The 9875-nt window shown below is 40.9% G+C and overlaps 1 protein-coding gene across 9 annotated transcripts in view; it reads right to left on the bottom strand.

The window, feature by feature from the left end:
- Positions 1-1770: 1770 nt before the first annotated feature.
- Positions 1771-9875, bottom strand: part of LOC138751586 (RNA-binding motif, single-stranded-interacting protein 3) — a 1523265-nt gene continuing 1515160 nt past the window's right edge. For 6 of the 9 annotated variants that reach the window (XM_069914047.1, XM_069914051.1, XM_069914049.1 and 3 more), the window contains 2 exons: positions 6444-6571; positions 1771-3081 (listed from right to left, as the gene is read on the bottom strand). In XM_069914047.1, coding sequence (XP_069770148.1) covers positions 3075-3081; positions 6444-6571 — 135 coding nt within the window. In that variant the 3' untranslated portion in view covers positions 1771-3074. Of the gene's footprint in view, positions 3082-6439; positions 6572-9875 lie in introns of those variants that run through there. The other 3 variants (XM_069914052.1, XM_069914055.1, XM_069914050.1) reach the window with 2 other exon arrangements.

Below are 9875 nucleotides of genomic sequence, written 5' to 3'. Positions count from 1 at the left end.
TTAAGCTGAGCCAGCAGAAGCTGCTGTGTAGGGAGTGTGACAGTGATCAGAAGTGCACGTGGCTAGCTACACAGGAATCAGGACAGGGAATACTGCTTCCACTGCCACCTCCATTGAGGGAGGTCAGAAAGAAAATAACTTGTGATTTACCCTTAACATGACATTGAAAAACTAAGTTGATTATTGCCAATTTATGCTTTGCTAATTTTGTTGAGTAATTTTGGAGAGGAATCTTTAAACAGATAGTGGGGATTGTTGCAGAGTATGCGAGGGGCCTAATGGTGATTTTAACTAACCATCAAGTAGACCCTTAAAATTATATGTTAATATAGCATCAGAAAATGTTCAAAACAAGGAACAATTAAACACTCAAATGTGAGAAAACATTTTGAAATTATTAAAGCAAATACACTCTTACTTTCCATATATTTGATCTATCCTATATGAAGTTTTGTAAAATATTAATTTAATTGGATTTAATGATCAAGACTTAAATTTCGCAAAGAAGATAAATTGGACACTATTGAACAAGTCGTAAAATTCTTGAGAAATCACATTCTGAAAAGTCTGAATTTGCGTTTAAAATGTAACAATACATTGTTTAAATCCATTCATTTGACATTATTTCAGGCTTGTGATGAGAGCAGGCACATATTTTGCATCTTTGAGAGGCGAATTGCTTGTTGGTCACTTACAGACACTTCCTTCTTTGGTTCTGCCATGAACCCCATTTCCTACACATTAATCATAGGCCCTACCGCATCAACTCTTTTCCTCCTGATTTTCCCCCTCGCTTCAAAAACCTGATTGTCAGTAAATCTTTCTCTAAATCAGGAGGAAAAGAGTAATTATTTTAATTACAATACCATATCCAGAATGTTAATAATCAGAACTACTCTTAACCCACATATGTTCGCTCTCTTTATCATAAATTTTGCATTGGAACCCACCATGAAATAAATGCAGTGCCTACTGAATTGCTAAATAACAACAGTGGCATGTTCTAGGGGCAATGTTTATGATTTGCAAAGGGAAATTCATTTTCATAATTTGTACAGTATATTTCCATTAGGTTCCATGTGATACCACACAAATATCAAAGATATCAATATCTTTTCCACACTAAAATGATTTCCTATTCCAATTCAAAAATGGAGTATTATCTGGTGTGATTTGACAGTAAACATACTATCAGTATAGCTCCAACACAAAGTCATACCATTAACTTACAAAAATGCATTGAATTTTTTAATATCTGATTTTGTTTGTAGTAAGTATAAAAGTGACAAGCCACTGGGGCAGTGACCATTCTATCTTCTATAATTGCCTGCATGATGAAGTCACAAAATCTTCAAGCCTGGGCATACAGCAGCTTTTTAGAGGCTGCTAAAGACCTGATGTGTACCTTCATCACTGCCCCACTGAGGCAATCTGCACACAAGAAACGCTGGGCACATAAAAAGGCTGGGCAGGTAGCATGGGGGAACTGAAGCTTTGCCAAATGCTGGATAATAGCTGCTCAGCACAATGGGAGATGGCATAGACTGAGGTAGATAAATGGGCTATCCAGATGCATAAAGTATGAAGGAAGACTGAAAAAGTAATAAACTTTGCAAAGATAACACATAATGCACATTTACAAATAAGTGTTAAGGCCAAAGTCAGGACAGAAAAAAATTGATATTTTACAGAATTAATCCTCCCTTGGATGTACATGGATCCCCGCTCCCCTACTCTACCCCCCACCCCCCCAACCCCCAAAACCAGTGCACCACCAATGTTTTTAGATAAACATTCTTACTGTGTATGTGTTATAGAGAGTAACCAGTGGAAGAAAAGTTTAAAGGAAATAAAGTAATAACTGGTCCGGCCATGTAGGTCAAATAAAGATTTAAAAAAACAACAGAAAAAATCTCTAGCTTCTTGACTGCTTTAGGGTGTCACTTCATCTTTGGTATAAAATAGGCCATCCTTAGGCTGCATTTGATCCACAACTATGAAAATTAAAGACTACAGAAATTGTCCACAATTTCTTCAATCTATTGCTTTTGCGCTTTGATTTCTTTTTAACCATAAGCTCCTATTTATCTAGTTCGCACCTTTTACTCTTTAGTTGCATCTGCAAGGTGACAAGCAAAGCAGACTAAAAAAAATTAAGCTAATAAAAAAGATTGCAAATATAAAGCACTAATTCTGTTGCTAGCAATTACGCTTTGTAAATAAAACAATCTGCCTAAAGCGATACTGTATTTTGTACAGTAGTTTTTCAAATCACAAAATGCTTTCTGCCTTCTGCAAATTGTCAGTTTCTGCTGCTTTAAGACAAAATTCATTAAAAGTCTCAGCAATTTTTTTTTAGATTTTGTCAATCATCCTTATTCTTTATCAATAAAACCATGTTCTGCAAAAGAAGTCAAGCAACAAATTTTTTTTTGTTTTTTTTTTGTTTTAACCTGTACAGCTTATTAGCATTTACCTCCCTATAAAGTTAAGCTTTTATCAAATTCTTGCACCAACCACTTGGTCCAAGCACATAATTTCAATCTAGAATTTCTAACGCAATGTTGACAGCTGGCTTTGAGAGCCTGACGTCTTCAAAATTAAGGCAATTAAGAGTCAAGATAAATCTTAGCTAAACGTTTCTGAAAAACCTACAAATTAATAAAAGACATGAAAAAAAGAGTAGCTTAATATCAGAGGAAGACTATTAAACTTTCCTAAAACACTGCAGCTTCCTTCCTCTTCCAAACTTGTCAGTTTTACAGTTCCTAAGTCTATCTGAACATACAAATCATTTATATTTTACCTGTTCATCTGAATGAAAAGTCAAAACAATTTCCCTTATGGGATTTTCTTTCTCTTTTAAAAATAAGCTTTTATAGCAAAATTAAACTGTCAGACTACATCACTGAACCATTTGCACAGCACATAAAAACACTTTTTTTTTGTCAGGTAAGGTAGGAAATAAAAAGCATTCATTTGACGCCTGTGCAAACTGGAAGCCACCTTCATATTCACTGAAGTTTCCTGGTTCAAGGCAATTTTCAGCTCATAATTCCTGTTTTCAGTCCCGTTTACTGTCTGTGGAAGTGAGAAGAATATTGGATAGCATACCATGGATAAGGCAATGAAATAAAGCAGGCACATTGTAAATGAAAATAACCTTGGTTTTACTTGTGATTTTTTTTCCCACCCCCCAACCCAACTTGTGTGATCACTGAATTTGAATAGATTTCTCATGTCAGCAGATGAAACGTAACTTCTGTGTCCCTTGGTTCAAAATGTGCCCAATAACCTACTGTGAACACATCTTAAAGTAATTGTTCACAGAAGAGCCATGAGAGCAATGGAGTACTGGATTCAGGAAATTCAAAGTCAGGGCCTTCTGATTATACCTCTAGCCTGCGAAGCAGAAACAAAAGTTTGAGGAGTAGAGATCAAACCTACAGATTACCTCGTACTTGGGGGGAAAAATAGCGGCGCTCCAGAAGTTGCTGCAATGGTAGCTCTGCCACTGGTGGACCTGCAGTGAGAGGGGAAAGGGGACATGGTGCTCCTCCACAGAGTTCTACCACCCAGTCCATCTACCAATGGCTCCAGACAGGCTTTAAACAGTCTGTTAAAGGAGCTGATGGTGTTTTCTTTTTAAATTCTATGACCGTGGGATGGCAGTGCCTGTGTTTGGCAGCAGCCTTGAGGGGTTGCAGATTCTGGGGGAGCAGAAGACTTGTGCACGGCACCAAGAAATGGAGAGAGCACACCCTTTCCACCCCCCCCCCCCCACTCCCCTCCACCATTTAAGTAGGAAAAGCAGAGGAGATGACCCAACAGGACGGTGTCCTGATTAGGTTGGAGGTTTGGATCTCTAGCTCGGTTGGCCAATGGTTTGGACTGAAGGCTGTGGAGGCTACAGGAGTGCTGGAGGTGAATCCATGGACACTAGTGACACTTGGGGGACTCTCTTTTGCTTCTCTTTCTCTGAATGTAAGGGGCACCGGGCAATTTTGATTGATGGCGAATCTTTGCCTTCTAACAGACTGAAGTGTAATATTTCACCTGTTTTATTACGTGACAATAGAGGAATCTTGAATTTGTTCACAGGTGATGGTTTCTCTGCCAAGATCAGCATCTATTGTCCATCATAGACTATCATGTAGGTTGTTTCACTGCGCACACATTTTCGACCACATTTATTTAGATTCAGCAATTTCACTATCACACATGACACAAATACAAAAATTGGCAGTAATCTTGTTAAATAAATTCATGGAAAGAAACAACACAAAAACTAGCGGAGTAGTAGAAGTCTTGAACCATTGATCCAGAGTCTTGAGTATGAATGTCAGTACGCTGACATCCAAATGTACAAATTAAGAGCAGGATGAGGCCACTGCCCCTTGAGCCTATTCTACTATTTAAGATTGTGGTTAACGCCATTGCAGATTTGACTCCCACTTATTGAAGAATCCATCTATCTCTGCCTTAAAAAATATTCCTCCTAGGGGCCTTGGAGGAAGAGCGCACCAAAGACTGAAAAAAACATTTCACCTTGATGGCCAATCCTTCATTTGAAATCATGTCCCTGGTTCTAGGTCTTTTTCACGGTGATCTAGATGAGGTCTCAACTTCAATTATCTTTCTCATACCTTCATAATTTAGGGGAATCAAATGCATCCAACGATTCCTCAAAAGACAACAGGCCTATTCCCACTATCTGTCCAGTGATCTACTGACAAATTCAGGAATTAAAAAAAATACTTCAATAATAATGATGATTAAATGTTACTGGATTGTTTTCGAGGAATGAAACACCGACACTGTGATGGTAGTAAAAACATAGAAATGCTGGAGGAACTCAGCAGGTCTCGCAGTGTCCACAGGAGTGAACGATATATAACTGACGTTTCAGGCCTGAGCCCTTCTTCTAAATAAGGCAGGTGCTGAATTAAAAGGCTGGGGAGAAGGAAAGAAAGAGCAAGAGGAGGAACACAGGCCAACGGACAAAGGGATATGGATAGGAGGACAGGAGAGAAAAGGTGAGAATTGATCAGGGGAAGGGGTGGCTCTGTGAATGCAGAGATGATGGGAAATTAGAAAGAGAGAAAGGCAGTTGGAGGAAATGAGTAAGGGGGATAGATTGGGGGGGGCAGGGGGATATCAGAAACTGTAGAAGTGCCCTCCAGTTGGACGGTGCCCAGTCGGAAGATGAGTTGCTATTCCTCCAATTTGCAGGTGGTCTCCATCTGGCATTGCATGAGACCATGGACAGATATGTTGGGATGGTAATAGGGCAGGGAATTAAAATAGGCTCCCACCTGGAGATCCCTGCTATTGCAGCGGACAAAGCTAAGGTGGTGAAGAAAGCGATATTCCCATCTGAGCCCAGTCACTCTGATGTAAAGGAGACCATTATGGGAGCACCGGATGCAGTAGCTGACCCCTGCAGATTCATGTGAAGTATTGTTTCACTTGGAAGGACAGTTTGGGACCCCAAATGGTGGTGGGAGAGGAGGTGCTGGGTGCATGTACAGCGCCTCCTGCATAACAGAAGTAGATCTCAAGGGAGTGATGGTGGGCAGGGAAGAGTGGACTAAGGAGTTACAGAGGGAGCCATCCCTGCGGAAGACAGAGAGGTGGGGGGAAAGGAAGATGTGTCTGGTGGTGCAATCACGAAGTAGGTGGCGGAAATGGTGGAGGATGACATGTTGGATGAGAAAGCTGGTGGGGTGGTAGGTGAGGACAAGGGGAATCCTTTCCTCCTTACATGTGGGGGTCGAGGGGGGCAGAGGAGATATGTGGGTAATGGAGGATATGTGGGTGAGGGGTGAGTTGATGGTGGTAGAGTGAAAGCCACATTTTTAGAATAATCAGGACAACTCTGATGATCTGGTATGGGAGACTCATCCGGGGAGCAGATGTGATGGAGACAGAGAAAGGAATGGAATCCTTATGGGGACAGGGTGTGAAGAGTTGTAGTCGAGATAGCTGTGGGTTTAGAGAAGATGTCTGTCAAGAGTTTGTCTCCCAAGGTGGAGACAGAGAGGTCGAGAAAGGGGAGAGGGTTGCTAGAGATAAACCAAGTGAAACCCTATCTGGTTTACTCATATTCTTCAGGGAAGGAAGTCTGCCATACCTACATATTCTGGTCTATTATCTGCCACCAGTCTTGAGTAAATGTGGTCCAACACAAGTGCCTTAGATGACTAAGAGCTGCTCTTGCCAGACACCTATCTCTGTGAATAGTCAAAAATGTTTGCTGCTGACCATTCAATTTATTTTGTCAGCTGTGATATTGATTAACGATAGATTGTGGATTGAAGGGTTACATCAGGGCAAGTGAAAGTCATTAACTAAAGCAGAATGTTTCTTTTTCAATTTATTAGATCCTTTACTAATTCATTTTTCCTTTTCATGAATGCACTAACACTTAAAGGATTACTTACTTAGCTTGTTGGTAAGAATAGGTAGGTGCATGGTCATTGGTTGTTTCCACGGGTATCTGCTGTTGTTGGCCACTGGCTTCCTGCGATGAAGGCGCTACCGTCTGTGGGGAGGTATCAGCAACAACACCCTGAAGTTAGGAAGGAAGCAAATTTGTTGAGACTACTACTCACCTCCAGTATGGTGACAGTCCACTACGAAACTTCAAGAGAATCACTTTCTGCAAAGGAAGAGATAGCATTCTTCCCCTCACAAATGAATGAGGGACACAAAGAAATGGTCCATGTTAACCATGATACCCAAATATGCTATTCTATTTTGTTTGCATTTGACACATCCCTCCACATCTATCCTATTCAAGTACCTGTCCAAATGCCTTTCATACTTGGGTAGAACTGAGGAATAGCAAGGGGCGGAAAACGTAGGTGGGGGTGGTATATAGGCCTCCAAATAGTAATGTAGAGGTGAGGGAAGGCATAAAAAGAGAAATTAGAGAAGCATGCAATAAGGGAACAGCTGTCATCATGGGAGACTTTAATTTACATATAGATTGGACTAGCCAAATTAGTAAAAATACTGAGGAGGAGGAATTCCTTGAATGTTTACGGGACGGTTATATAGACCAATATGTCGAGGAACCAACTCGGGAGCAGGCCATTTTAGATTGGGTATTATGCAATGAAAAGGGGCTAATCAGCAATCTTGTTGTACGAGGCCCTTTGGGTAGGAGCGATCACAATATGATTGAATTCTCACTCGACATGGAGAGTGAAGAAATTAAAACCAAGACTAAGGTCCTGAATTTAAATAAAGGGAATTATGATGGTATGAGACGGGAGTTGAGTAAGATTGATTGGGTGGTGTTTATGGGGGGGTTGACGGTGGATAGACAATGGAAAGCATTCAGTGACCTAATGGAAGAATTGCAGAAATTGTTTATATTGGTTTGGCATAAAAATAAACCAAAAAAAGTGACTCAACCGTGGATAACAAGGGAAATTAGAGACAGCATTAGATCGAAAGAGAGAGCATATCAATTGGCCAAAAAGAGTACCAAATCTGAAGACTGGGAACAGTTCAAGATGCAGCAAAAGAGGACAAAGGGATTAATCAAGAGGGCAAAAATAAATTACGAAAGTAAGCTTGCGGCAAACATAAAAACCACTGCAAAAGCTTTTATAGATATGTCAAGAGGAAAAGATTGGTGAAACCCAGAGTAGGTCGCTTGCAGTCAGAATCAGGGTAATATTTAATGGGGAATAAGGAAATGGCAGACAAATTAAATTCTTACTTTAGTTCTGTTTTCACAAGAGAGGATACAAATAACCTCCCAAAGATGTTGGGAAACATAGAGCCTAATGCAAGGAAGGAGCTGAAAGAAATCAGTATCTCTAAGGACATGGTCTTGGGGAAATTGAAGGGATTGAAGGCTGATCAATCCCAAGGGTCTGATAATCTACATCCTAGGGTACTTAAGGAAGTGGACATTCAGATAGCAGATGCTTTAAGAATTATTTTCCAGAACTTGATAGACTCAGGATCAGTACCCATGGATTGGAGGGTAGCTAATGTTACCCCACTATTTATAAAGGGGGGGGGGGGGTAGAGAAAAAGTGGGAAATTATAGGCCGGTGATCCTTACTTACATCAGTACTGGGCAAAATGATGGAATCCATTATTAAGGATGTAATAGCGGAGCATATGACTAGCAGAGAAGGGATCGGACAGAGTCAACATGGATTTACAAAAGGTAAATCGTGCTTGACAAATCTATTGGAATTCTTTGAGATGGTGACAGGTAAAATAGATGGGGGAGAGTCAGTAGATGTGGTGTACCTGGACTTCCAAAACTCCTTCAATAAGGTCCCACATAAATGACTGGCATGCAGAATCAAGGCTCATGGGATTGGGGGCAAGGTATTGATGTGGATTGAGAACTGGCTGGCAGATAGAAGACAGAGAGTTGGGATAAACGACTCATTTTCTGAGTGGCAGGCGGTGACCAGTGGGGTACCACAGGGATCTGTACTGGGACCCCAGCTGTTCACAATTTACATTAATGATCTAGATGAGTGGATTGGATGTAATATCTCCAAATTTGCAGACGACACTAAGCTAGGAGGGGTTGTGTGCACTAAGGAGGGGGTCAGGTCTGATTTGGATAAATTGGGGGACTGGGCAGATACATGGCAAATGCACTACAATGTCGATAAATGTGAGGTTAGCCACTTTGGAAATATAAACCGGAGGGCAGATTACTATTTGAATGGCAATAGATTGGGAGATGGGGAAGTGCAGAGAGACCTAGGGGTTCTTGTGCACCAGTCACTGAAGGCGAGCATGCAGGTACAGCAGGCGGTTAAAAAGGCAAATGGTATGTTGGCCTTCATATCAAGAGGGTTTGAGTATAGGAATAAGGATACCTTACTGCAGCTGTACAGAGCCTTGGTGAGACCACACCTGGAGTATTGTGTGCAGTTTTGGTCGCCTTATCTGAGGAGGGATGTTCTTGCAATGGAGGGAATGCAAAGGCGATTCACCAGGGTGATACCTGGAATGGCAGGAATAACTTATGAGGAAAGATTGCGCAATTTGGGATTGTACTCGCTGGAGTTTAGAAGATTGAGAGGGAATCTCATAGAGACATATAAAATTCTGACAGGACTGGACAGAATGGATGCGGAGGGGATGTTTCCAATGGTGGGGGAGTCCAGAACCCGGGGCCATTGTTCGAGGATAATAGACAAACCATTTAGGACCGAGATGAGGAGGAATTTCTTTACCCAGAGGGTAAATTCTGTGGAATTTATTGCCACAGAGGGCAGTAGAGGCAAGTTCATTGAATATATTTAAGAGGGAATTAGATATATTTCTTCAGTATAAGGGTATTAAAAGTTACGGAGAGAAGGCGGGGACAGGGTACTGAACTTTAAGATCAGCCATGATCTCATTGAATGGCGGAGCAGGCTCGAAGGGCCAAATGACCTACTCCTGCTCCTATCTTCTATGCTTCTATGTTATTATATCTGCCTCCACCATCTGATCTGGCAGTTTGTTCTAGATATTCAGCACCCTGTGTGTGCAAAAACCTACTCCTCAGATTTCCTTTCAATTTTTGCCCTTTATCCATAAACGTCCAGACTCCCCTAGAAAAATATCTCCACCCTGTCAGTGCTCATTTGCACTTCCATAGAAGTGTAAAACAAGTGAAATCATAGCAGCATGTTGGCACCTCTCATGATTTATATTGAATTTTCCAAAATCAAAATAATCCTTGGTTTGTCATTGATGTCTGTGTAGGCGCTGATGCCATTTGTCTTTTATTTATGGCAAGCCTGGAAATAAAACTACAGCCTCATCCTTGGTTCAAAATGCTTCATGCTCATTCATTAGTGTAGCCTTAGTTGAATAATTTTATTTTTGATCAGTTTTAT

This window comes from Narcine bancroftii, chromosome 1 (genome assembly GCF_036971445.1).
Source record: "Narcine bancroftii isolate sNarBan1 chromosome 1, sNarBan1.hap1, whole genome shotgun sequence".
Taxonomy (NCBI): domain Eukaryota; kingdom Metazoa; phylum Chordata; class Chondrichthyes; order Torpediniformes; family Narcinidae; genus Narcine; species Narcine bancroftii.
This window is presented reverse-complemented; position numbering and strand designations above follow the sequence as displayed.